The following is a 27,354-nucleotide window of genomic DNA, read 5'->3' as shown; positions in this document are numbered from 1 at the left end:
ACTATTGCTCATCGTCAGAAAAGGTATGGGCAACTACGATCTTACGCTTTATAATGTTATTAATTACAACAAACAACTCGATACGTATTTAAGTTTGCAAAATTGTACGACGTCCAATTCTTACGCAAATTTTCAATCTTTAAATTTTAGCCTTGATAAGGACCTAAACCACAGGTCGAAACGTTGTCGCTGTTATGAGAAACTTGTTTTAACATCGAATAAAAGAATATAAGCTTAACTCTGCCAGTTTGGTCGCTTAACCAATATACCTTTCGAATTATTTCATCGCTGGCGATATCATTCACTTTTATTTGATTATAAATAAATAATGCAAAATAATATGAATTTAATATTAAAAAAAATAGTTTTGAATATTTGAAGAAGCTTTATATAAACAATGATATATTATAAACATAAACATAAAAGAGAAAATTTTAATTTTAATAAGTGATAATACTTTCTTTGATAGAGCAAGAATATTAAACATGCTCAGAATAATGGAATAATTGAGACTATATGAGAAATTTCTAAATTAAAAAAATAGAAAGTATACGTATATTTAATTAAAAGTTAAATACAAATCATATGAATAAATTATATATCAATTTAATTTTTACGCATTGATTAAGAATGATTTTTCAAAATTATGGAGAAATCTGTTCACGATTGTAAGTACCAGCAATATAATGATATATTAACTTGATCGATATTATGGTTATACTATTTCTTCGTAGCGGCAGTTTGCTGTAGTAATAAAAATGCATTCAGCAGAAAGCATCACATATTTTCCGCAATAAAATACTGCCTTTGAATAGCTCTGCAATATTACAGAGAAAGTCGTGAAATACTTTAAAGTAGTATTATTACGTTTCGACGCGGATGACACATGTTTAGTCACTTCTTAACTTTCTAAGAGTTTACCGTATTTTCATCGCGATGTTTGGTAATTCTGGCTTTTACCCGAGACCACCCCTAAGGCCGGAGTTAGTTGAAGCCATTTGAGAAATTCTGTGTGAAAAAGTTTCTTTTTTGACATGGTACTCGGTTAATTAGTCGTGTATTATGTTTATTTAAAACTATTCGCGCATTTTTTGAAGTATTCTTCATATTATTTGATAGATCTTTTAATAAATTTTTATTATATCTAACGAAAAGCTTCAATGTATATTATATACATTTATACATACATGCAAATACAATATTTCAAAGTCAAACAGGAAATTTTTGTACATAGAATCTGTAAACTAACTATTCGACTTTAATATCGATAATCAATAACGATAGTAATAATCTATTTTATCAAAACATTAAGGAAATTTTTTATATAGATGTATAAATATTTTATTTATCAGTGTCCGCTTCAATGAAACATATCTGTATTTCTACTTAAACGCACACAATTGATTAGTATAATAATCATAAATTATGAAGTTATTTATGCTATTATGCTATTATTATACAATAATTAGCTATGCATTAATTATCACTCTAAATTATTAATTATTATGTTTATACTGATTTTGAGCTATGTATGTTTTCAATTATGTTAATAGCTACAGATATTTCATTATGTTATGTTAGTGAATAACTTGAGCTATCCATCAAACATCAAATGTTTATATGCATTACATACATATGCGAGCAAAATAATTTACTATTTGATTTCTCAAAGCCTATATTTTTGTTACAAAATTCAAGTAATCCATTCTGTAAAAAAAGCTGAGTTGCATTACGCATAAAATAATATGTTTAGTTTGAAAAAATGATAGAGATTACGTCTCAGTTTTTAAAACATGAATTTTAACAATAGATGTGGTGAATGTAAAATGTCACTTAAAAGGCTATAGCCGGATAAGCATACTAAAAGTGCCCCTGACGAGTTTTGAAATAACATTTAGTCTGTCATGTCCTTACTGTAAAAAAAAAATTCCTCAAAATTTCAGCTTTCTAACTCTATTATTTTCTGAGTTATCGAGAAAAATGTTATTTTCAGTTTTTATTTTTCTTTTCTGTAAATATTTGAAGTGAACCCATATCGATTTTTTTCTGGACATTTATCAACAAAAGACAAAAAAATATTTTTTCATTAATATCGAATAAAAGCTCGATTTTTTAAAAAAGATTGAAATTAAGAAATGGCCTTTTTAACAATCCTTTTAAAAATTCTTTTTTTAATTATTTTTTGATAATAAGACGGAAAATTATTTATTTTTCTTGTAATAATTATAATAGTAATGATAATATTAATAATAATTGTAATAGTTATAATTACACTGTAAAATAGAAATATATTTTATGTAAAAACAATTTTCACAAATACAACTTTTAAATTGTATAAAAAATTTTGCATAAAAAATATTTTTATCCTGCAGTATAATTATAACTATTACAATTATTATAATTACTGAAAATAAATATTTTTCCGTCCTATTATCAAAAAATAATAAAAAAAAGATTTTCCATTTTTTTTCATCATGTTGCACCAACTCGAAAAAAATGAAAAAATTTGAGAGTATTGAGACATATAAAAAGAGTATTCTATAAAAGTTTAGTGATTGAATCTCAATGGGAACATGTTAAAAAATCGATATTATCTCAAATATTTACAGAAAAGAAAAATAAAAACTAAAAATAACTTTTTTTTTGCTAACTCAGAAAATAATAGAGTTAGAGAGCTGAAATTTTGAGGAAAATTTTTTTTTACAGTGAGGATATGACAGACTATATGTTATTTAAAAACTCGTCGGGGGCACTTTTAGTATGCTTATCCGGCTATAGCCTTTCGATTTTTGAAATTGTAAATCTAATTATCGCGGAAATTATTGAGAGTTGTCACAAATTACTTATTAGAAACGATATAGCGTCTAAAGTGAAAGCTGTGTAGGTAATACACGCTGATAATTCTTTCGCACAAATTATTACGGATTTCGCGACGACAATCATTTTCTACACAATATCAGTTTTGATAACGTATCAAGAAAAGAGAAAAATAACAGACACAAAACATATTATAGATACATTTATACGATATAAACTTTTGATAACATACAGTATAAACTTTGTCACCGATAGGAAAGCGATACGTCGCTTCGCCGAAGAATTCATCTTTGAGCTTCTTTCCTCCTAGACATAATACTCGCTATTGCGAGGTGTACTCTCGAAAGAATCAAACAGCCTAACGTAAGAGGAGCAAATGTCTTCTGTTTGCTCTTTTTTCCTTTCTCACAAGAAGAAACCATCGTGGTACTTCAGTCGATCGTCGTCGTCTCTGCTCTAGATAGCTTTCGAGAGATAGCTTGTGCGATAGTCAATCCCTTGCGAGAGAGGTCGAGAGATATCGTATCGCCATGAAGCGTACAACGACGATAAAACAATCTTGGAATTTTTAATTTCGCCTGCGGGAAGAGAGTTACGAATCAGCGCCATAAATCTTCCAACTTCTAAGTTAAGACAAAAAATGAAAAAATATACAGAACTCAATTGCCATCTATTTCCAATATCTTCATAGTTGATTATTTTGGGTGCGCAGTTATAATTTAAGTTTTTAAATCTAACGAAATAACATATACATTATTTTTATATAGATACTTAAAAGAATGAATCTTATATAATATTTTAGAAAAAAAAACATTTATAAAATATATAATTGCAATAAATGCTGTTTTATTATAAGTTACATATAATAAACCACCATTCTAATTGTAATAAACATTAATCTTTTATTATGAATCACAATTGTTAAAAAATATCGTAATTGTAGACATGATAAAAATATATCTTTTACAATATATTTTTTACATTAATATAAAACCTTTTTTTGTATCTCTTCCGGTTTGAAAACACTTTTGAAATCTATACAGAATTCTTAAATAGAAATGGAGCGAAAAGAATATTAAATAACATATTATGTATCATGGAGTTATTATAAGTGGTATCTATCAAAGCAAATAAATAAAATTCTAATTAGTGTGCTCGTTAAGATATAGTTGATACTGTGTCGAAAATTATCTTTCATTAAATGTGTCTGCTCGATGTATAATGGTGAAACGCCGAAGAATGACGCACGTTGATGAAAAATATATCCTGCAATTCGATGTGTTTGATAATCAATGTGCTCGACGGTTACGTGGCGCTCCAATATTTGCTTTTCATCAAGGAAATGCAAAATGCTGACGACACGTCAATTCCGCAACCTCTTCGTTAACTGAATAGCTTCTCACGTATATAAGGACATACCGAGATTGCGTGTTTTATTACGCGTGATTCCGAAACGAAATATCATGTCTCGATGTGGAAACGATTATTGCTTATCTTTTAAGAATTATGCACTAAGGGATAACAATTTTTTGCAAGCATGTGACGTATGAGAAAAGGGATTAGGATTAATTTTAAATATTTGTTCTCTCTGTCAATAGAAATAAATTAAACCTGTCTATTTCAATTATGATTTAACTTCTGTTATTTCATTATTGTGATGATATCGCTTGTCAAAATCTTATCATTTTATAATATCAAACATGACAAGAATATAAAGCATATCTAATATTACAGTACATTAGTTTCATTTCATGTCGATAGTTTATTTCAATCGGTCGCTGGTAGTGGGCAGGTATATTGAAATCAGATAATCAATAAAGCACAGTTGCGTGAATCGATAGAACGCTTTATTGCGGCTGCCACACATTGCAGGAGAAATACTTCTACTCAGTGTCTGGCAGTTAGCGCGTTCATGTTGGTTACAGAGTGCTTTCATCGTCTCGGTAGAGACTCACGGAAGTAATAAAAATAGTCCGATATATTGTCGGTATATGTACCTACTACTGTACATCCATCGAAGTTCTTTTTCATTTTTTTAATTCCCTTTTGATATCCGATTTTTTATTTCGCGGATAATTTTATGAAAGAATCGTTATCCTCTCAAAATGACAGCGATTATGCAGTCAATTAGTGATTACAAGAGGCAAATATAAGAGTAAGGCAAATGCGATATTTCTTAATAAATAATCAGTAAAAGATAAATTTTGCATAAGATGCATGTAACAATTTGCGCGAAACTTCATCTAGTATTAGTATTAGTATTTTTTTAAAAGACAATCTCTTTCCTTTAATATATATTAATATATATATACTTTACTATTTATATAATACATATTTTAAGTGGCACAATAACTCTAAACATGTCGATATACATTTTATTAATAAATGTTGAAAGAATAAAATACATTATTTTTTGTCAAATATTTAGTTAAGGAAATCTTTGTTTCTTACCTTTTTTAAAAGGATGACTAATAATCAATTAAAATATTAAGCGAATTTTATGTATATATATATATATATATATATATATATATATATATATATTGAATAGAATGAAATATCCATATTATGATTTATTTTTTTTGCCATTAATTACTTGCTACTTTCTTATGATATTTCATCTGTCGGTAGCATTTCATCGAAGATCCACTACAAAGGGTTCGGTTTTGAAACTGAAAGAGGAGTCAAACAGGGGTAGAGGAAGATAAGCGAGCTCCCTTGTACTCGAGGGAGAGAATCATTGCGTCAGTTCCAGCAAAGCTGCGTTACGTCGTGCCTTTTCTTTCGGCGAGCTTCGAGAGGCTGCTTTGGCGTTGAATCGGATGAATTTCTCTATAGGACCGGTTTACAAAAAGAACGATATTCCTTGCAATACTTTGTCACAGTGTCGGTCCGTTCCGCGAGCTTAGTTATGGAATCTTGCTATCTTCGTGAAAAAATATGCAGTAAAGTCTTCCGCTTTCTCTTTGTTATATTACGTCCGTTGTTTTAACGAACTACATGTCTACTAATGTCCCGTCTTGAAAGTATTTCTTAAAGTGATTATGTAGATGTAGAGCGAAATTGTGTGGTTGCATGTATAAAGCTAAATTAAATGTCCTTTGAAAGAATCGCCGACATTATTAACCTAAAACATATTTACAATAAAAATTAGTGTAGTCTCTCATACATTTTTAATTAAAATTTGTAAAACTTTTATTTTTAACAAAGTGCAGTTTGAACTATTTCTCTCTTTAATTTAATTTTTGTGAGTGAACATTGTACACCATATGCCATTTAATTGTGAAATAAAATTTTAATTTTTCTTTAATTTTAATATATATCCCATTTCAATTATGGTTTTGGAGCAGTAAGTTTTATATATTTATTTTCTAATTTTAAAGACATTCAGAATTTCAGAAATTATTTTTTTCACAGAAAGTACATTAAAACGAAAAAATTAAAAATGTTTTTGCATTTCTCTCTCTCTCTCTCTCTCTTTCTTTCTTTGAGATCTTCTAATTTTTAATGTAACAATAAATTGAAATTTACATAAAGTTTTATAAATATATGTTTTTGAATTTTTAAAAAAAACTAAAACATACGTTATATTATATAATTATTCTTACATTATCGAAATATTATAGGATTATTTTTTTTCTGCTAGTATTTATTAATACAACACAGACCTATTCTTGTTATATATATAAAAGTTGCACATAAAAATTAGTTAATAATGAGAGCAATTTGCGAGAGAGTGATACAGTTTCGCACACGAGATGAGAGACAATTTATTCGCAATAGACACCCAATCTTTCTACGATGTGCATTTCATCATCGTAAATCGGTCAAGATGCAATACTTCCGAGCGAGGTGAAACGAGAGGGAAGTCGCAAAGTTCGCGTGTAAACGCGAGCAACAAGAGTCTTCTAATGCTCCACGCTCGGAATTAAGGCGATAAGAGCATCGGCAAAGGAGCAATAAAGGAGACGCGCGGCTTATTTCCGGGTCTGCTCGCCGAGGTTGTCGTTGGAATACCGTACAGATGCGCGCGACGGAACAAATTTTCTCGCGTCGCCTATAATTTTAAGAGAGCTGCACCCGACTCGCGGAAGCAAGATAAATATCACCCCTCTAGCGCCACGGGAGAGGAAGGAAATAGTGAGAAAGAAAGGAGAGACGGAGGAGAGAGAAGAGGCTTTTTATTCGCTCCAATCCTAAAGTTCTATTCGCGACACGAATTTCAAGTTCCTAAGAGGACACCGGGCGACGTTCCTTAATAGACGGCCCGAGAAAGAGTCGTCTAACTGCTTGATCATTGGACGCAGGAGATATATCGGGACGACCGTCTCGCGAGTTTGCGGTTGAGTAAGAACGTCTCGGATAAACGGCTTGCTTCCTTCTAGCTTATCCGACAAGCGTGTGAAACTGTATTCTCAAAGTAACCGCAGTTAGGAAAGTGTAACATACAGCGAGCATAATCGTCAGACAGATAAGCGTACGGCGACATTTAGAATTTGCGAGAATATACTCTCTGCTTATCTCCTTTTACTTGACAAACTCTATATAAGAAAATTTAAATTAACACATCTCTTTTTCTCTCGTCAAGTTATTTATATTAAAAATAAAATGTAAATTTTGTAAATAACTTTACAATGCTGTGTTACAGTTACAATGTATCCATTCCATATTTTATTAAATTCCATATCTTATTAAATTTTGATATTTTAAAATTGAATTTATTACATTAGTTTTAAATTATATGAGTTTATTAAATATATTTATAATATTAAAAATTTTTAAGCACAGGATTTGATTAAGTATTTAACATTGAAAACTTAACAATATTTTAGTTTTTATTATTAATTTTATTAATAATTATCTTTCTTTTATTAATAACTATTCTTAATTAATAATTACTCTTAATTCCTTTGTTTTTAATTTTTAAATAACAACGGAAGAAAAAGTAGAATGTAATAATACACAGTTAAAAAATTAATTAATGTAACTGTTCTGAGAAAAGGTACCGTGATATACTTAAACCATTTGCTGTATTATGTAGAGTTTTTCTGATTAAAATCGAGGCAAACTCGCGTTAATTGGATCCGGAGACAAATATCTGCGTAGATCTCTTATCAACATGAGAAATTGCGTACAGATATCAGTATATACATACATATACCAGACAAGTCAAGTCTTATATATTACAATGACTTTATCGGTCACGAATTTTTAGTCAGATATGTTGCCCGTGCATCAGTTCGTGACGTTTCTACACTATATATTCTTTCGTGCCACACACTCGGCCTAGGATGGATCGTCCTGCCGACTCTCGTCTCTTTTTCGTGGACGGACACATATCGCGCTTCGTGGCAGGACGAGAGCAAAAGTGCAAGCACGCACCGACAGTGTAAAACTCTGAGGAGCGAATACGGAAACGCTCCATAAAGCAAGAGGAATAATTTTACTTCGCGGACGCGCGAATTGAATTTAATTTTACGTTAGAGCGAGCTGCGAGAAGTGAAAGAGGCGATGACAACGAGCTTTATTCTTCACGCTTAATTCATTTCGCTTCGAAGACGAAGTTATTCGGTCACTTCGTCTAGGTTAACTAATTTACTCTTTCGGTCATTTCCGGTCTGTTTTCTAGATCGCTACCTTCGCCGTGATATAAGTAGAAACGGAAAATTGGGTCAAGCACAGCTGACATCCTCGACACGGCGTGCGACTTAAAATAGTCGCAACTGGTCAATGCGCCAAATCATTCGCGTGTGGTTGACAAAACTTAGCAGACGCGAAGTTTCTCAACTCGTTGAATAAACACTGTAAAAGTTAAGAATTATAAGAGAAACACTACAGTTTTTTCATATCATAAAAGAGTGTTCAATGCTTTTTCGTATTAAAAAATTATAATATCTTTGCTTTTAAACAGTTTCTCAAACAGCTACTGTAACGTAAACTTTAGGCTTTTCACATTTCTTTTTATACTAAATAATTTCTTTTTATAATTTTTCAATAAAATAATTAATTGATTGTCAGGAAATTATCATCTATTTGATATCGAGAGACGAAACTAAGATAAGACATCTGTCAAGGAACATTATTAAGTAATTAATATTACGGTAAAGTATTCATTCTGCAAGCATATAAAGATATTTATTTCTTCTTTTATTAACGTTTCAGTAATAGAAAAATTAATTTTTAATTATTAATATTTTTCTTTATGAATTGTTACACATGATTGATCAAAGAAATATTAATCAATAGTACCTACAACGATAAGGTCAGAAACTGTATAAATATACGTTTGTATACAGTGAATTACAATTCTTTACAGGCCCTTGTTACCGTAACATTAATTACTTAATGGATGTTCCTCGACGGATGTTTTTCTGGCTCCGTTTCTCGGTACCGTATAGACGACCGTTTCTTTTTTGTGTCGGGCAATCCAGTTGGAACGCAGAAATAATCGATATTCTCGGCGGCTGCTAGACGAGTCAGTGCCCGAAGATAAACTGGAAGAGGGTCATTCGGACCAGAGTGAAAACTACGTTTGAGAATAAAGAAAGTAATTTATTCCGCTTGTCTACGTCGCTTCGTCAGGAAGACGCGGCGTGTTCGCTATATCCCAGGTCGGATGCTTATCTTCGCTAAAGTTTCGACTATAGTCAGGAAAAGAAACAGCGAAATTCATACTCTCTCTGGTAGAGTTGCTATTCGTGTACATTTTTTTTTGTACTTCTCGTTCGTTTTCCGAAATTTTCCTGTTTTTGCTCGAGCGCGCTATGTCACGGAGTCATTTTTATCGTATTTATGATAGCTGCATACAAGTGTCGCACGTTTTTTCAACATTGTCAGTTTTTAAAACGTCAATATTTTTTTTACTTAATCCTTCTAGTTTCGCTTTAATGAGCTTATATGGATGGCAGTTATCTTTTTATCTTTTAGCTTGCAGTAGTATGCTCTTTCATTGTATTGTATATGCGATTATATCGATTATTGCTTAATTTATTTTTAAAAAAGTTGATGCTTTTCTTTTTGATACATGCATTTCGAAGAGAAATTATTGTTATATCATTATCGTTACCTATTACTTCCGACTGACGATAAATTAAATCGAAATGAATCCTGTGTGCATATATATTTCCTCGATCTTTGAATAAACACCAACCGTGTCGGCTATGAATCCGTTTAAAACTGTGAGTCATGTGGTCCTAACATTTTATGATTCCGGTTGCTTTTCCGTGGTAATTTCTCCCTACGGTACTAAAACTACCATCGAGGAAAGGAAAAGTATTCGCGCATACACGTGTATGCGTGCACATCAATGTGCCCGGCGTGGGGCTCTTCGCGGCAATATAAGCAATGAGGGGATTTCAGATTTCTGCCACTTTGCAAACTTCCACGATAAATGTTTGATCAGCAATGAAATCAACTTGAGATACGTAGCGAAAATAAGCGACGATATGCGTAAAGACAGAAACCGTGTTTCATAAGAAAGCGATAAAATTTGCAATAAAAATACTTAATGGATTTGGAGAGTGGCGTCGACTATACTATAAAAAGATAAGAAAAATGTAAAATAGTATAGAATAGTATAGTATAGATAATAAAATAGTATAGAATAGTATAGTATAGAAAAATGTATAATAAAAATGTTTACATGCCTAAAGAAAATATAATAATATATGTCTCAAAAAATATAATAATATATATATTTAAAGAAAATATAATAATATTAGTTTTTCAACACTTATTATTGACTGAATCTTCTGCGTTTTAAATAAACCTTATTCGAAAGACATTTTTGGTTTTTTGAAAAAAACATCACAGAGAAAAATATAAGTAGTTCGAATTTTGGTAGTGTATTGAAAATATATTTAATTTAAGTCAATAATATAGTTTCATTTGCAGATCTAGTTTAATATACAAATACAAATATGTATACTTATGATTTACAGAAAAATGTAAATTTTCGGAATTTTTATATATTATATTTTATAATTGTTATATTTTATATATTTTATAATTATTATATTTTAAATTATATGTATCCGAATGCATTATGACACTGTGAGATAAATATAAGTTTTAAAATCGTTAAAATCGTCGGCTCCTTATTTGTTTCATTATTTTTCTTGTATTTTTATTGAGCTTTATAGTCAATTTGATAACCATCAAATGACAGATTACAATATACTTATTTCTAGCTTGCATCCGAAATCCTTGTATTTTGTATGTAAAAATTACATTAATTTTATTGAACTTGATAATTTTTATCAACATTTTTAACTTTAAATATACAACAGCTGATATGTATTCTTTTGAACTATAAATTAATGAAAATATCACTTAAAGCAGTAATAAGATTTCACCGAAAATTAGTGAAAAAGTAGAATATTTCACCGATCTTCAGTGAAATCACTCACAGTTTGCTCCTCCGTCTTATGTCGTACTGATTATAACAGTAAGATTTTACTGAAAAATCAGATATATATTATATCTAATTGATTTTTTCAGTGAATTTTTAATGCTATATTTATAATTGTGACCTACTTATTAGTGATAATACTTATTCCAGTTAAGAGAGTACTTTTCTATCTCTAATAAGAAACTGTAAAAGCAACGTTTAGTAAACATTTTAATTTATGTACAATAGTATTTTGAAATAATTATAGCCGAATTAATCAAGATCTCTGAAATATTGCAATTTATTATAGTACGTTTTATACCGCTTTTATTTTTTCTTATTAGTTAAATAACACTCTTATATAACGAGCGTAAATATGTATTTACCACAGGTGTTTTATGGTAATGCACTTCAAAACTCTTCGAAGTGTTTTAAGAGTGCGAGTCAGCACTTAGGAAAGGAAAAAATCCACAATGACTTTCCAATAAATAATATGGAAGAGATTCATAATTTACATAAATCACATTTTGCAACGCGAATAAAATTTATCCTATCGTTTTACAATTCCTTTTCGATAGATTCAGCTATTATAAAATTAATTATATTATTTTTACACTTTCTTTTCGATAGATTCAACTATTAATAAAAACTATTTATAATTCAATTTGATTATTTTAATCTTGAAATATAAATAATAGTATATCTCAAAATTATTCAGCAATAAAATTAATCGTATTGTTTTGTGATGCGAATATTTAAGATGTACAATTCATTGTATAAAAGTGTTTATATAAAGAAGTCAAAATACACGTACATTTTCATTTTACGCGCAATAACGAAAAATAATGGTGCAGAAGCCGCGGTATTTGCTCACGAAAAACGCGTGTTCAATTTCGTGGAAGAAACGAATTAAATATTTCACTTGGTGACGACGGACGAGCGTAATACATTTTCTCTTCCGGTGGCAATTTAAACAAGAAGTTAAACCCCCGTCGACGACAGTTGCATTCAATAATGAGATAAAATGGCGGTGCGGCGCAAATGCAATCTTTGTTGTGGTTGGTGCACTAAGATCAAGGAATCAAGTGGCTACGGAGCTGCATCGTGAATAATCTTCCGGGAATATGGCCCTTCCAGTACATCCGGCTACATCTGCAGCTCGCGATGTATAGGAGCTCGGCGAACCCACCGAGGTTAAACGAGTGTCCTCTCAGGGGAAACAAATGAGTATGTTAATTCAAGCGTAAAAGTGGGCATGGTAAAATCCCCGTTTTCGTTGCTGCTGCATCAATGTTGCATCTCGCTCTTCCGTGTTGCATTTAACAGCGATACAATCAATTCTCCCGCATTTAATACTGCATGTTCTGACAAACTTTAAGCGCAATTGAAGAATTCAGTTCAACACCAAGATGAATTTGCTATCTGTAGAATTCTTTCGAAATACAACGTCATGCTTGAAGGAAAATTGCAATTTATAGATTTATTTTGCTTTGATATTAAACTGTGTCATTTTGAATATAAGAGAGATAATTATACTGAAATAAGTCAAAATTTAAATTAAAAATTGTTTTGTATAAAATTTTTGTACAAAACGTATATAATTTTTTTATTTCACAATTGTATATCTTATCGTATAAGTTTAATTAACAGTCATACAAATGCATACTATATATGTTTTGAAAATAATTTGAATATGTTATAATGTATAAATAAATTTTTTTAATATAAAACTTGACAGAGAAAGGATAAAGAAAATTAAAAAAAAAATTACTTATTTCATGATGTCGTTAACGAGATTTTGCCGAGATCTGACGCTCATAATGTCAAAAGAATCTTTACCACGTTATCAGACAAGTGTATGCTATCGCGTTATTTCCGCGGAGTTCGTACACTCTTATTAGCACGACAAAAACAAAAGCTGCGATTATAAAACGACACGGCAAGGATTTCTGGTGGATGCAACCACGCGACAACAGTCGAGAACTTCCTCTTGCCCGGCGCCGGTTCTGGCGACGAGCAATTTCATCGCGAGCAACCGTTTGTTAAACCCGGAACTTCCCGCGTGTTGCACCCCAGGGAGAGATTTAGCCGCAATTTCGAAGCGATAAGCCACGCTGTTCTCCCTTACTTCTCATCCTCTGCGCGCGCGCGTGAACGGAGGTATAAATATGTGACGGAATGATGCATAACCTTCCGGAATGTCGCCGAGTCGCGCTGTGATGACGACTTGCGCTTCGTTCTACTATCACATTTCTCTATCCCTACTCGCGATCTCTCAAGAATGAAATATCTCGTAATCTCAATCGCTAAATAACACAAGTGCGATATTAAAACTTGTCGGCATTCCTGAAAGATTGATTAATTTTTAATTGTAATTTTAGCTTGATATTTCTTAAGCTGAAACTTAATGAAAATGCTTGTATTTATTATAATTTTTATTTATGTACTGTCACAATTAATTGTATTGTAAATTGTACATTCAATATATTATTTTTTTTATTTATTTATTTATTATTATAATCACTTTCTGTTTTACAAGCAATAAAAATTTTGAAGAATTATGGAAAAAATTTTAAAGCTTTCGGACTCTGTGATATCTGCAAAAATATTAATATATGCATATATATGTTTTAAAATATATTAAAAGATAATTTCGAAAATAATTTTGTTGAGATATAAATAGAAATTCGATGTTCGAAAGAAAATTCGTGTTAAAATTCAATTTTCGAATCGTAGAGGCATAGGAACGATCGACTACGCGAAGCGGGAACGACTAGGTAAATAAGGTGTGAACGATGAGTTATCGCCGTGCAAACTTTCTCGCCTCATCCGTTACCTTCGTCAAATGGATTCTTCTGGCTGGGTTGGCGGTTCTACCTTGCTTTCGTCGACATCGCGTGCCTCGCACACCCGCCACTGCCACCCACATCTCTTCCGCGGCGCGCGTAGTCGGGATGAGAAATGGTCTCGGGGGTTAGTTGTGTGGCTACGTGTAAGTTACATCTCGACGGACAGCTCCGTCGTAGAGTCGGGTACAGTTTACCCGAGAGTAGTACGGAGTAACTGCTGGCGCGCGCTCCGTCTTCGACACACACTCCTCAAACTCGTGAAAAGCTTGTTAGGATGAAATTAATTTTATTTTCTATTACTGTTCTCGATAAGTTTGCCATCGACTTCTTCCATTCAGGTTTATGAAATTATATATGACTTATTTTCTCCGTTAGAGATATAAACATTTAATAATTTTGAAATAAGAACATATTATATTTACGTGGATATATAGATGAATATGAGAGTGTGCGGAAAAAAAATCAAATGTATATTTTATAAGTAATGTAATATGATGATCGAAGAAAAATTGAATGCCCTAATTTTAATGTAACTATTAATTAGTAAAAATAAGTTAATAGGCAGATAAAGGAGTTCCATTAAGATTATTATTATTATTATTACATGTTTCAGAAACGCATTCTGGTGAAATAAAAAATAGAATTAAATATGTTTATAAATGTTTCTTTTACTACCACTTTTTAAACATGCTTATAGTAAATAATTTCGCAGAGATTATTAATGCCGAGATTCAATAAAATTCACGACGATTGATCTTCACGGAAACGATTGCGCTTTGTAATCTTGGTACATTGCACCGGATTGACAATTTCATGAACGGAAAGTGTACCTCTCTGTATCGAGTACAATTTCTGATATGAGGTGTTACAAAAGCCGGAACGATTCCATGAAAAATTGGTTTCCCGATAAAGCAGCAATCGTCGACAGATAGAAGTCGATCGCTCCCATCCCTTTCTCTCGGTGTAGCTCGCGCGTGGGTGCGCCTTAATTTATATGGGTCTTTTGTTGCATTCCACGCACTCTTCTTCTTGTCAAGGGAGTTTCGATGAGTTTCTGAGATTCGGCGGATGGTATCGATCAAGGGGGCAATTCCTTTCTAACGAGGCCCCGCGAAAGCTTCAATCGAGACGATCGCGCTAGGGAGTCCGCGCCTCTTCTATACAGCCAGCAGTCTCTATCCGTCGACCATAATCTCGAGCCTCATCTTCGTATTTCCCTCAGCGGCGATTTGATGGAGAAAGCGAATGATAGAATTTTTCATCAGCCGTGGCCGTTACGCCGGCTTTCGTCGATTAATTAGAAAACTTCCACCCTAGATCCACTCAATTTCTTTCAGTCCCATCTGAACTTTAAATTACTCTCGACTCGGCGGATTTACCGTGACAAGTTATATCTGACGGAAGTTTACACAGAAATGCGATAATATCTGACAGATCTTTATATGAAACAAAACATTAATTATCTCTCGACTAATAATACATTAGGAAATTTAATATATTACGGAGATATTATAAATGTTATGGATTTTCGATATTAAATGTTATGGATAAAGATTACAGACATAAATCAACTGAGAAAAGTCCTATTACATTTTCTTCAATGTTTGAGAAATAAAGGATGTTTTTTTATATTTTTTAACTTATTATATTCCCCGAAAATTTAAGAGAGAGAGAGAGAGAGAGATAGTCGTTCTCGATATTTGTTCTCTTTACTAAATTACAGTTTACGCAGAAACGTAATTATATGCTATGTTCGCAAAATTTCCACTCGAGTTGCGAACAAATATTTTATTCCGACGAAACGCCAAGTTTAAGGTAAGGTAGCAAACGTTGTGGATTACTTGTTTGTATCGGTAAACTGATAAACAGCAAACGCAAGAGTTTCGCAAACGCGAAGCTTCAACTATTAACAAAACATCAAGTTTTCGCATAAATTATAAAGCCGAATTACACAATTGTTATCGCTATGTGTTAAAGAGATAGATTGACATGTGATGAAGTGAGACTTCAAGTTGTTGTAATGTGTCACGAAGTTAGAGCGTTCTTTTTCGTTCTATTTTTGTACATAGGTCGTAGTAAAAATGTGTCGCACAAGACGCAATTTTCCATTGCCTCTATGTTGAGCGCGTGCAATGCTCTCGCACGAAATGCTTATGTTTATGTACATGTACTTACGACGATAAGATAAACAGGGAAATAATATAAGAGAATGTGTCTAGACGCGCATTTTCCCTAGGTATATAAGTTTTCAAGTAGAGTCCAAGATATCCGTGTGCGAAATACCAGGACATTTGCAATATCGTTATATTATTTGCTGCAATAATATTTCATATATTTAATTCACATGCAAGTATCTTGAAAAAATATTTATATTATAAACTATATTTTTATATTTCTTATATAGCCAGTTTTTATATTTATTGCGATATGCAAGCTTTGTACAGAAGAGGCACTGCACAGATTTTTACTATTATTTACATAATTTTAGTTTCACTAATATTTTGGATATGGCTTTTTTAAAACTTTTATCAAAATACAATTTGATTAAAATAAATAATAACAAGAATATTTTAAACAAATATTATATACAATGCATAAGAAACAAAATTATTAACAATACTTATAATAGGGTATCTAATGATTTTTTATTATACCTTCAATTTGTATCAAAATTTCTATATTAAAATACAGATAAATTGCGTAAATGACTTTCACAGATGTTGCTGTTAAATAAATTTCATATTGATTGCCTTGACCGTCGCAATCAAATTTAAGTGCCACTTACGAAGCTCTCAGAATTTTATTCGTATTCAAATATGATTAATTGCCAATACGAATCCAAAAAGCGACGCGTTACTGAATCGATTGTTATTTTAATTCAAATATTACTGGTTATCGAAATGCCGCAGTTTTGCGACTTATCGGGAAAAAAGTTTCGCGATGTCATGCATAAAGTATTAGCATACATAACGCTATTACTGACCTTACCGAGTTTTTAGTGCACGTACTTTTTTCATGCCGCGACGTTATAGTAGGTATTACCGTCGTCCATCAACCACTCGGTTCTTTCAAAAGCGGCATATTATCGTGCGCACAAAAGCCGCTTTATTCAGCCATCGCTGCCTATCGGGACGTTGCAGTTTCACAATTTATAACTGAAACTTTCCTATCGGTACTGTGCTCCACAATCCTTCAGTGCAACGACAACCATATAAAAATGTCATATGTTATCCGGGTGAACATCAGCAATTGTCACACATTTAAACATCCGCCATAATTTTTCACAAATTTAATATTTATATCATTTTATTTTTCTTTTGATATTTATACATATGGCATTTTGAGATGATTATATGTATTGCTATTATTAGGATAAGAAATTTTATCAGACCCATCAGAATCGTTTTCTTTTTGTGAAAATAATTCAGGTTTATTATCAATATCCATGTTTCATCCACTCTTTCTTGTGATATTACAACATCCATCATGCATCTCGAGCAGTGTTCTCGTCTATTCCCGAAGGACGATGATGCATCGTGTCTCTTATACAATTTCTTAAGTGGTCGCGCACGGTCATATTTTCTGAGTGGTCAATAAGAACGCGTCTTTCGTTTCGCTAATGTATGACTAAATCTGACGTTTCTACTGACACGAAGCCGCGATCTTTAATCTGAAAAGAAATTGAAAATGACAAAAATAAGAAAGTGTCATAAAAACGTCTTTATATCACCTCTTTATATAACAACCTAGTTCCTCAAGTACTAAAGGACTAAGTTGTCGAGATGCTTAAAAGTATCGATTACCGATAACTGTATCTTGTTAAGAAAAATTATAGAATATTGATACTTTTAATCTTTCTCTCTCGAGCCTGTTCAAAGATTCTGAAGAGATTATTAATATTCATGACTACAGACTATTTGAGATTATTATTAATTTGCAGAGATTATTAATATTAATTTATATAGCTAAAAGAAAAATATTAATTCCGAACAGCAATTTCTTTCTCTGGTCGTGCGAAAGATTTATTTTTATTTTACATATATATACTTGTTTATGCATGTAACATTGATATTTTTTTTATATAAAAAAATCATCTAGTATATTTGTAATTATAATCTCTTATTGTAGCACTAAACATAGCTTCATTTAAAATACGAAATAATTATTGTTTTTACTATAGTGATAAACATCAAAATCATTCAATGTTAATTTTACAGAATATATATTGTACGACACATTTAGGAGAGAATACTGATGCAAAGATTATTCTGACACAACGTATACGAGGAAAGAGGATATTACAGTTCTTATATTTTATGAATATATCTATTTTTATTTTTGAGGAACGCCAGTGCCTTTGGCGCGATCTCGAAGATGAGACGATCTCTCGCAAAAGTTTAACCCGAGCCACCCCCGATCAAGCTAACGCGAGTTTGAGCACGACTCTCTCGACTGAAACTCTGTCGTTGTGCGGCCAAGTAACTCGTGAGAATTTGCAAACTAACTGATGGAAACCTCATTTCGCGCGGGCCGGTCTTCAGGATAATGCTCGCAACGTCGCGTTCCCCGCGGAGAACTAACGGAGCCGAATAGATATCAGATACGTAAGAGTGGACTTAAACGACATTGCTCCTTCTCTCTCCCTTGCTTTTGGCAAGGATACAACGCGGAAGCTAGAAGTTTCCTGACAGTGAAATTCGCGTAGAAAAGGAAAACGAGATGTTGCTGTCGCGAGGAAAGGACAAGCGAGAATTTTTTATGAGACCTTTTAGGAACACGCATCTGTGACTCGAAGATTGTATAATGTAAAAAGTTCAACCCACGCTGCACGAATAATTCATATTTATTCTCATTATAATAAAAAAAACATGGAATATATCAATAAGAAGTATGTATTTTGTAATAAATTCCAAATTATTTAAAGTTAATAAAAATATAATTTATAATAATTAAATGCTAGAATTTCGAAAATTTTGTATATAAAAGTAAAGACTTTAACCAAATTTTTTTGATAAAGACAATTATATATTTCTCTATATATTCTCTATATAATACATTTTGTATTATTATTGAAAAAAGAGAATCGAAAGAATTATCGATGCATTTTGTATGGATACAAGAGAAAAATTACTTTTCAAGCTATAAAAAAAGACTTTATTTTTTTGCGGAAATGATATCGATTAAAGGTTTATAAAGTTTTGCGAATGCTCGAAAAGTGCTTACGTAGCGAGACGATGGATCTAGCTGTTAAAATTTCAAACAGAACTTTCTGGCAGAGAGCCGTTAAGGCGTCACGGTTCCTCGCTTTCCCATTTCCTCGTTATCGAGAGGAATCGTCTGCTTTACGATACTTCACATGGCAACATTATTAACGAGACAAAAAGCTTGCTCGCAAAACGTACCAGCTTTCAGCAGCCATCGATCGAAGGTAAAGGGAGTAAATAATTCGTAAACACAAAGCGCTTTTTGGGACACAACGAGTTGGTGGGTCGTTCTTACGAAGATTACGGAGATCTGGCTCAAAACAATGGGAAAATTTACAATACCCAGACGGCTTCGAAACTTTGGCAGCCGAGTTATCTTTCCCAGTGTGACGTGTTTGGAATACGAAGAAGCGCAATAAAACTCGCCGCTTAACAAGTTTCTATCGTCTGCCTCGTAGCTTGACGCGTTTACACGAACTGCATTTCCATGGAACTTGTAAGCACGTAAACGGCTTGCCGCAAGGAAACTTCGGAAGTGATAGATGTTAGGACCATGGCGCGAAAATGAGATGCGTAAGCATAACACGTAAGTATTCCAAACATAGATATGGATTCATATTTTTCATCTATGTAATTATCTAAAAACAAAAAGATTTGACAGAAAGTAATTAGAATATTTTTTATGTCTAGATGTCTCATATCTTTTTTTAAATTTTTATTTAAAAAATAATAAAACAAGAAGTAAGCTCTTTTCATGAATTTAGTAATGAAATCACCAATTTTGACGAAAATCAAGAATATGAAAATATTAAATTCTTATTTCAATTCCTGATCAGACAAAAATGCGTTTTCCATGAAAATTTACTATCTATTTCTGACGGTAATTTATTCACAAAATTGCAACGGATCAATTTCCATTATCTTCGAAAATTAATTACATAAACGTAATTAAAACTCGAGAATCTGTTAAATTTTAATGCAATGTTAATTATTAATCTGTCTTACTGTGATGGCTGAAATGTCACGTTGTTTGGGCCATCACATATGGCTGTATTTTGTCTCAAAAAGTGCGTATAGTCAATTATTTAATTAAAGTTTTTAAAATTTAATTAAAGTTTCTAAAATTAATTAGATATTAAACAATATCTCATGCTCTCTGTATGCGTGACTAATTATATAAATCGCATGACGCTTCTCCGTCAAAAAAGCATTTTTTCTTCGCGCATTTTCTTCGCAAGATTGGAAGTTTATTGCGCAATTTCCCACGTAGCAGCACGGCAATATATTCGATGAAATGCTCGGACTGCGACACGTTTTATCCCGCCGCTCGGTACGTTTGGTACTCTCTCGTGTCCCACCAGAGCTTCTTCGCTTATTTCTATCCAGTCAGTCGCGCAGCATGTATGTCGTGCATGAAAGATAATATCAAGTTGGATGCAATTCTGCAAAACGGAAACCGAGAAAGACGGAGATCTACGAGTATCTGTGACAGTCGATCTCCATTTTTGTGATCTGATCTACTACAAAGCTATGTATACGTAAACACACACACACACACACACACACACACACACACACACACACACACACACACACACACACACACATACACACACACACATACATGTTGCTCATGTGCTATGGTTTCAGCAGTAAAATATCGAAAATCTAGACAATAATGATTTTAATATATTTTTTAATATTATTATTCATGCACCAATTAATGTATCTCATTATATAAAATAGTATCTTGCACAAAGTATGCATATGTTTGTAAAAAAATCATATAAAATTCTCGTATATTTATTTTAAAACAATTATTTTACAAAAAACTTCAATAATTACGTTGTACAATATTAAAGAACGGCAGCAAAATAATCTCATATAATACAATATTTTGTAAACTCTTAATTAAAGCAATCTGTTCAGTTCATTTATAAAAGCAAGATATATTTAGACTTCTTTACGAATATTATTCTTTAATTACTAATCACAGTTCCATTAACGGCTTTCAAAAGGTAGCTTTCTGTTCGTGCAAACATGAAAGGTATTCGATATTTTACACTGTTATCCATGTGAAATTTATAACAAACAGCATACATTTACGCGCCATATAACGGACTATAAACTCGAATTTCTCCAATTGAAATCACAATAGAAGAGCATATATACATAACGTGCGTATTACCGCACGTTGGCAATCTGAACAACATCGTGAGTTTCTCATGTATAAAGGATTAATTCGCGAAAATTCGTGGAGTATTATATAACTAACGATAATTCTCCTAATCAGTATCGTGCAGTAGAACTCCTACATGTATAACTGATATTATGATATGTCTCTTGAAAAGCATTTCCGCACATATTTAAGCACGAAAAAGCATATGTATGTATACATATATAAATATTTTACCTGTCCAAACACATCACTATTTTTATCAACGGACTTAGAATTATATATGATTTCGATCCCTCTCTTTGTGCTTTAAATTTGCACATATTTTTTAATCTAAATTTTTAAATTAATAGATATTCGGCAAATAAAATTTTTTCTTATTAATCCTTATTCTGTACTGGTGGATTATTTTCATCTCTGATTTTTCAATTTTCAAATTTTTTTCAAAGCGTCAATTTTTTAAAAACAAATAACCTTAAAACATATATATATTTAACAAGTTATTTTTTAAATTTATTATTGCACTCTTTATTTCGAAGGATCAAAGGAAATATCTAAATTTTTTCGAAATTTTTAAAACACTTTTACATATTAATAACATTACCGAAAATACGCTGACTCATCTGTGCGGTTAGTGCCAAAAACAACAATAGGAAGTAAGGATTAAATGCTTTTATGTATAAATTTCTCGTGCACTTCGACATGTATATGCATGTCTTAAAATATTAAGGTGCATATGCGTATAATATCATGGATAAATATTAATTTTATTTCTGGTTTCAATTTAAATCGCGGCGAAATATTACATAATCGATCAAAGAAACACTTTCGAACAGAGTCTCGCAGTTGATCCTAATTGGCGAGACAGATGAAGAAGAAGGAAAGAAGATGGTACTTCTCATTCCCTCGTCGGCGATGTTTCTTTGATCAATCGGACGGCCGAGTCGAGTCGGCGGGAAACGTGACGTAAGATTTGCCGGACCATCCGTGCGAGTACAGACGGAAACTACCCCGAAGTTGGTAGCCGTAGCCGGATTGGCTGATGCGTTTGAAGTCTTTCCGAGAGGGAAGCTCATCATCATGCCAGTCGTATAACTGCGGACGGGCCGGGTATATATACTCCATCGAAACCGAGCATTTCCACACGACCGGCTTCGAAACATTTCAATTACTTATGCCGTACTAGTTCTCTCTCGCGTACGCGTTGCTTCTTCCTATCTTCCTGTTTCTCTCTATTAAGCGAGTGACTTAGCGACAGGCGGCAGGCTTTCGCAATTTGCTCAATACGGAACCTTAGACTCGACTTCAGGATTTCGATATAGACAGATCGTTTGAGTTACCGCTCGACGTACTCTCCCGAATCTGCGGAAGATTAAGCGCCGCTGAGCGTAAACGCCATGCTGGTTCGTTTATAGAAACACGTGCACACGGCACATTAATTCTTAAATGATCCGTAATGTAAATAGTATTGGAAATCAGTCGTCTACGATGCATTTTGTATAACTTTTTATATAACTCGTTCACAACTCGTGAGTTGTGAAGATATTTTTAAAATTCTGTTATAAAATTCAATACTGTGGTGCACAGAAAGTAAACTTTATAAAATATGTATAATGGTAATATAAAAAGTATTCTTTTTTTTCGAATTAATATCTTTTTACTTTGATATTTTTTTTAGATATCATATAGGTCTTCGTATAGTTATATGATGTTACTAACGAATGTGAAAAATAGATATATTTTATTTTTTTCTCGACATATATATTCTAAATCCTACTTGTCAAAATGTCAAATTTTTTCAAATTTTGTCAAACTTTTTGGTTAGTCCACGTTCTCGACTATGCACTTGTTGCGTGCAGAAGTGTCATTCGCCAAAATCACTGCCCCAATATTATCCTCAACGTGTTGAAAGAGCGATTTTAAAGCGGTCATCTCGCGCGTTCGACGGAGATAAAGTTTTATATCACTGTCAGCCTGTGTTCTGCGTGGCCAAGTGCAACTGCAACTGTTTGCGCGCGGTAAGCGGTTTAACCGCGAAACTGTATCGCCAGTAAAACTCACGTATCTCTCCTCCCCGCGATTATCCTTGTCAGTTCTCCTTGCTCTCGAAGTGTGTTCTCCACGATAAAGCGCGAGCCTGTCGATCCGCTCCTCTCGCATTTCTCTCGCAGAATCTCTTACGCAAAAGCTAAGTGCTTTCAGGTGTCCGTCCGCTTCGAAAGTCATAGCTTCAAGGATAATAATCTCTCATACGAGTTCAACGAGAACTATTACACATACGAATATAATCGCGTGTTCTTATCTCACTGCTTTGAGAACTATTCAGTGTTCATATGTATCAGACTCTCATTGTGACTACTCGTATTCGAGCTTACTAAGAATAGTTCGAGTTCTATCTTATAATGCTTCTACATCGTTACCTTCTCATCAAGCTCCCTTTCTATAGCTACAAATCGTCGCGGAGCAATTTTAATCCATTTTGCGATTTTCACTCCCGGACGGAAAAAGTTCAATTTTTCGGACACACGTGTGTGTTTCTCTTTTCTTCGCGTCTGCACGTCTTGGAAAAATAGGAGAGACAGTTTTATTTCGCCATTGCCGGTCTCCCTGTTTTCATGCGGGTTTCATTCGCCCTTCTTCTTTTGTCCATACTACGAGCATTCGCGCTAAAACGGAACGCCAAAATGAATGGTCGGAGAATTATTCACTTTGGGAATCTCGGTGAGTTGTGTTGGAGGGGTGTGGGACCGAGATAAGATACGACTTCATTTCCGCCTCGCGGCTGCACTATCCTCCACGAGCGTCGTTCATTTCCTTCGTTCACGTCGGGGAATAACTGTACCAAGTCAGCGCATCGAAGTAATCTTTCAACATCTTGAGAAGAGACACGATCGCGAACCTGCCAAGAGCGCCAACAGTATTGCGGTTGAAGTAACATGTAAATTATTAAAACAAGTTATCCGTTTCTCTCTTGATATTTATTGTTTACGAAACCGTATACTAATAATTTAAAATGGATTAAAACTAGCCTTTTATCTGTATATATGTATAAAGTTATTTGTCAGAATATTAATACAATATTCATTTTTGGATCGATTATTTCAAGGTTGATAACGAAAAAATTCAAAAGTCCGAATCTTAAAAATATTAATGCGTTTTGAATGGAAATCTCTTTATCTCTCCGAAACAATTTTGCTTTACCGAGAGAAAAAAGGCCTGCACCGATACATTCGCTCGATACGTTGTACCGCATGCGGTACGAGCTGCGCGGAAGTTTTGTAAATTGGTCGCTTTGCTGGAACAAGGAGAGTGTAGCGCGAGCGATGAATTTTAAGACAGGATACGTCGCACGTCCAGAGGCAAATCTAACCGAATTTATTCAAATCCCTATCGTTTTACCCTTCTCTAGCCGTAGGGCGGTAGCAATAAGTCACCGTCGTGGATGGTCTCTATGAATAATGCAACTTACGAGAAACTTTTTCCGCAGAACGTATAATATGGCATGATGCAGGGGACAAAAGTATAGATACATATATTTCTGCAACACCTTCAGAGGTCAAGATTGTAAACGGAAACAACACTTTAAACTTTAAACCAACGATTTATAAATTGACTTACAAAAAAAAGAACTTAAAAAAAAAAAAAAAAGAATTATATGTTTAACTAGTTGTCCAGTTTTTATTATCACAGTCTTAAAATATTTCGTAGAGAGAAAATATGAGTATATAAATTATCTTAAATTTGCATTTTCTTTTATCTACGGATTCTATAATCGTTTAGGATTCTAGAAATTCATTTATAAAAAAGCCATTGAGTGTTTTAGAATGCTTTCGTAAATTTATAGATTTATAGATTCTTGACAATTAAACCTAAGAAGTGCAAATATATCGAAATAAAATAATACTCAGTCTTTATTTTATTTCGATTGTATTAAATAGAATTTTAATTTTAATAACACGTTTAATCGTAATCGCGAGATGTTCCTTGAGACAGTTCCGGTGTCATCAGCGTCAAAAAGATAAGAGGAGAAAACGGGTTATCGGGTAAAATGGGACGAGGAAGATTCGCCCATTGGCTGCCTCACAGTTGACACAGTTTCCCACCGACGAAGCGGTCGGACGATCGATACTGCCACGTCCACATTGCAATTCTGCTTAAGAAGATCATCCCAATAAGCGTTACACGCCGACAACGACGTTTCAATCTTAATAGGCCATTCTCGGTGTGCAGTCATGCGGTGTATGATACGACTGATGTTTCGGCTCACTGTTAATGCCACGATGATATCAATCACGAGAAACCGATCTCATCAGATCATTTCGAAGTGTCAAACACAGTAACGATCTGTCCGCTGTTGCAAGTAAACGTATCGATCGAATAGATGTGTAGCGCGTATTAGAAACTAAATATCGAATAATCAATTCAAACGAAAAATAATTAAGCTTTTGTGATGCTCATGATTTCATTGAAATTTGATAACAAGAAGAAAATTTCAAAATTGATGAATTTTTCGACATATTTTCTTAAGATATCTTTTTGTATCATTTGATTTAGTTTGAGTAAATCTAATTGACTTATATAAAATTGCTTCTTCAAAAAATATTAATATAAGTATATATATATATATATATATATATATATATATATATATATATATATATATATATATAAGTATATAATATATATATAATATAGTCGGTCTATCTTTTTTTTGGTTGACGTACATCGAATTCCTTTAAATTTGGCACATATTTAAATTGTGATAGAGCAGAATAATCACACTAAATTTTCTTGCAAACTCGGAAAGCGAAGCACTCTAATCTAAACCATCCGAATCTAACCCAGAAAGTAAATTCCAGTAGCGAGGCGACAGCCAGCTTAGCGTGGCGTTTTCATTTGCAATATTATTGTTACCAATTCGCAGTATAAATTCAGAAATGTTAAAATTATGCAAAAAAGAGATAAAGATAGAGAAATTGATAAATTTAATTCTTTTGAAAACGTCACATAAATTATACAAAGTAGAATGTAAATTTGTAAAATCCATCGTATAATAAATGAGTAATATGCGTTAAAATATCGAGACGCAAGGAGGACTTAAATACCACGAATTCATTTCGTCGGAAAGGAAACTAGTACGCCGCAAAGAGAATAAGAGTAGACTGAAACTCACCGATACTCCGATCCTTCGCTCAGCTGTCTGACCGTAATAGGAAATTCACTAGGTCCATGAGCTTTCAAAAGTTCCTGCAATCGTACGAGCCCTTCGTTGTTCTCGTAGATAATGGTGAAACTCTTCCAGCCCCAGGCCTTCACCAGATCGACGTACGCCTGGAACACAGGTAATCAATCACAAGCTGTGTTATTATTACAGTCGGGTTAACAGGTTACCCTGACTGTCCGCGGTTGTCGTAATGCTTTTACATCTCTCATCGTGTAATTTAACTCTCAAGCTATTTATATCGCGATAATATTCCATCCAAAAGTAATAAATACGATGAATCTCTTTCTCTCTTTCGTTAAAGAGTGATATAATAATTAATATATATATTTAATATATTACATATTATTTATATGAAATATATATAATATTGGGGCAAAAAACAGAGCAAAAACATATACGTATGTGCGTCGAATCTGTATTATTGTAGTACGTGAGCGAAAGCTTAAAATATGACATATAAAATTTTATAGAGAAAGTTGAAAGTTAGAATATTATTTTTATGTCTAACAAAATTGTTTTATTTGTTATATTACAATATTAACTAACACATTGTAAATAAATTTTTATATGACAGCTATTGATATTTATTAGATACGTTCCTGCAAAATGACGATGCATGTACATAGGTTTTTACATAAAAAAAAAAAAATATAGTTTCACAAGCGTGAAAACTGCCGCACTGTGGATCTACAGCT

At 32.8% G+C, this 27,354-nt stretch overlaps 1 protein-coding gene across 8 annotated transcripts in view; it reads right to left on the bottom strand.

Annotated features, from left to right (window-relative positions):
* Kair1d (Kainate-type ionotropic glutamate receptor subunit 1D) overlaps nt 1-27,354 on the bottom strand; it is a 223,521-nt gene that overhangs the window by 37,877 nt on the left and 158,290 nt on the right. For all 8 annotated transcript variants that reach the window (XR_012046407.1, XR_012046403.1, XR_012046409.1 and 5 more), the window contains exon 5: nt 26,609-26,766. Coding sequence is in view for 1 of the 8 variants with exons in the window: in XM_072889012.1 (XP_072745113.1) it covers nt 26,609-26,766 (158 nt within the window). In the remaining 7 variants the exon portion in view is untranslated. The remainder of the gene's footprint in view (nt 1-26,608; nt 26,767-27,354) is intronic.

The sequence above is a fragment of the Anoplolepis gracilipes genome, chromosome 3 (genome assembly GCF_047496725.1).
Source record: "Anoplolepis gracilipes chromosome 3, ASM4749672v1, whole genome shotgun sequence".
Lineage (NCBI taxonomy): Eukaryota > Metazoa > Arthropoda > Insecta > Hymenoptera > Formicidae > Anoplolepis > Anoplolepis gracilipes.
This window is presented reverse-complemented; position numbering and strand designations above follow the sequence as displayed.